This window comes from Trypanosoma rangeli (genome assembly GCF_003719475.1).
Source record: "Trypanosoma rangeli strain AM80 chromosome Unknown Tra_15.4_contig_00409, whole genome shotgun sequence".
In the NCBI taxonomy this organism is placed as follows: Eukaryota; Euglenozoa; class Kinetoplastea; order Trypanosomatida; family Trypanosomatidae; genus Trypanosoma; species Trypanosoma rangeli.
Window position 1 is genome coordinate 11,990 of NW_021706153.1, and position 1,882 is coordinate 13,871.

At 55.0% G+C, this 1,882-nt stretch overlaps 2 protein-coding genes across 2 annotated transcripts in view, besides 1 other annotated feature; both read right to left on the reverse strand.

Moving 5' to 3' along the window:
* Positions 1-229: 229 nt before the first annotated feature.
* Positions 230-291: a sequence feature (A-rich).
* A 202-nt stretch (positions 292-493) lies between these two features.
* TraAM80_08399 (surface protein TolT) lies at positions 494-1,474 on the reverse strand (the record flags this gene model as incomplete). The annotated part of the gene is made up of 1 exon (XM_029385151.1): positions 494-1,474. One exon carries the CDS (start codon positions 1,472-1,474, stop codon positions 494-496), a length of 981 nt encoding a protein of 326 aa, XP_029235013.1.
* A 24-nt stretch (positions 1,475-1,498) lies between these two features.
* TraAM80_08400 (90 kDa surface protein) overlaps positions 1,499-1,882 on the reverse strand; it is a gene marked incomplete at both ends in the record, with an annotated part of 819 nt that continues 435 nt past the window's right edge. The window contains one exon of the mRNA XM_029385152.1: positions 1,499-1,882. This exon is cut by the window's right edge and continues 435 nt beyond it. Coding sequence (XP_029235014.1) covers positions 1,499-1,882 — 384 coding nt within the window.

Below are 1,882 nucleotides of genomic sequence, written 5' to 3' on the forward strand. Positions count from 1 at the left end.
AAACAGCCGCAAAAAGCAAGGACGGCCGCCGCATTCTTTACGTATATTTGTGCAGAGTCGCATGGTATATAAATACATAAGAGACCCTCGCAGAGACTAAGCCAAATGCGCACCGTCGTGCACTAAACGGACGAAGGAGTCAGCAGTCGTCTCGTACAGTAATAACTCAAAAAAGAAACGTCCCCACTCAAATAGCGCCTCACACCCGTAAAGAAACGCGGGGCCAATGAAACAAAACAAAAAACATGCACACAAAGCCTAAAAAAGCAAGCACAGAAAGAAAAAAAAACACGGGCGACATTCACAGGATCCACCACATGTATTGAGGGGCCCGTGACGTCCGCGTCCCCTCAGCGAGGGCATGCGCACACACGAAGAGGTGCAGCGCCCAAAACAGCAAGCACAGAAAGCAAGAAAATTAAATTAAATTACTTTCAAATCCCAATGGAACTCAGCACGCCTCTTACACACGGCATTGCCGGGGCGATGCCGCCTAACACACGAAGAGGCAACCAATGAATGCCACAGCAGCAGTCAGCAAAAGCGATGCACGCGACAACAGTGGAATGCCGCTGCCGTCCGCCGCACCCACCGCATTCTTCCTGTGTGTGGTACCGGACTTCCCCTCTCCCGCCCCGGACGCAGAAGCTCCTGCTGCGTTACTGTCTGAGGAAGCTTCATTAGGCGCCTGCTTCACAGAGAACTTCTCCATCACCTCAGCAACAGCAGCTTGTCTCGCAGCCTCAGCATCTGCTCGCTCCTTCGCCTGTCGCCTCTTCTCCTCGGCTTCGCGTTTACGCAGCAGCGCCGTTGCCGTCACGACAACATCGTGCGCTAAGCTCTGCGCCGTTGCGGCTCTCTCGGCTGCTGCATGAGTTTTCTCCGCCGCGGCTGCCGCCTTATCAGAGTACCTCTCCGCCTCATCCGCCTTCTGCACGGCGAGCGCAGTCTGATTCGCCGCCTGCTTCAGCATATTACCATCCTTTGGCTCCTTCCACCTGTCCATCGTGAGTTCCAGCAACCCGTGCACGGCCTTGTGCGTCTCCCCCTCTGCTGCCTCTGCTGCCTTCTCCGCTTCCAAGCATTCCTTCAAAGCGCCCTCAGCCTCCTTGGTAGCTTCCTTCGCATGCAGCAGCGACCTGCTCAGCACAACGGCCCCCTCGTCAAGCTTCTTCAAAATCTCCTCAGCCTTCTTCTCATCCTCCAACGCCTTATCAGAGCTCTGCTTCGCTTCCAGGCAGTACCCTCTGGCCTCCGTCAACTCTGCCTGCGCCTTCAGCTTTGCTTTCAGGGCTGTCTCCAGCACTTCATTTATATTATCCGGCACCAATGCAGGAGTAGCATTCGCAACAGGAGCACCATCAGCCACGGAAGCACGAGTACGAGCAGACGATGGCGCAGCTGCCTCAGAGAGCGACAAGTGCACGCAGCACAGCACAAGTGCCAACAGGACGCACGCCACACCGCACCTCATCGTCGTCATTGTGAGTAGAGTCGCTTAGCTGTGCAAAGCTGATCTACGAGGCGGTGGAGGAGAGACAAGCACAGCTGCAGCAACACGCACAGACACCGCAAATAAACAAATCGCAGCGGCCCAGCGCCAGCAACGCACACCCCACGAGGCAGATGAAATACAAATGAGGGCAGCACACACGCACACACACACACATCCCCCTGCAGCAACAAAAAAAGCAAAAAAGCCCAAATAATAATAATAATAAAAGAAAGAGCTGCACCAAAGGGCCCCAGTGCGCACACACTCATCCACAAACACATGCGCGCACGCAAACACGTGCATGCGTCTCACGCATGTGAGTGTGCTGAGATGCACACCACGTGCCGGCAAGAGAAACAACACGGAACACACAGCAGGGCAGCAGAA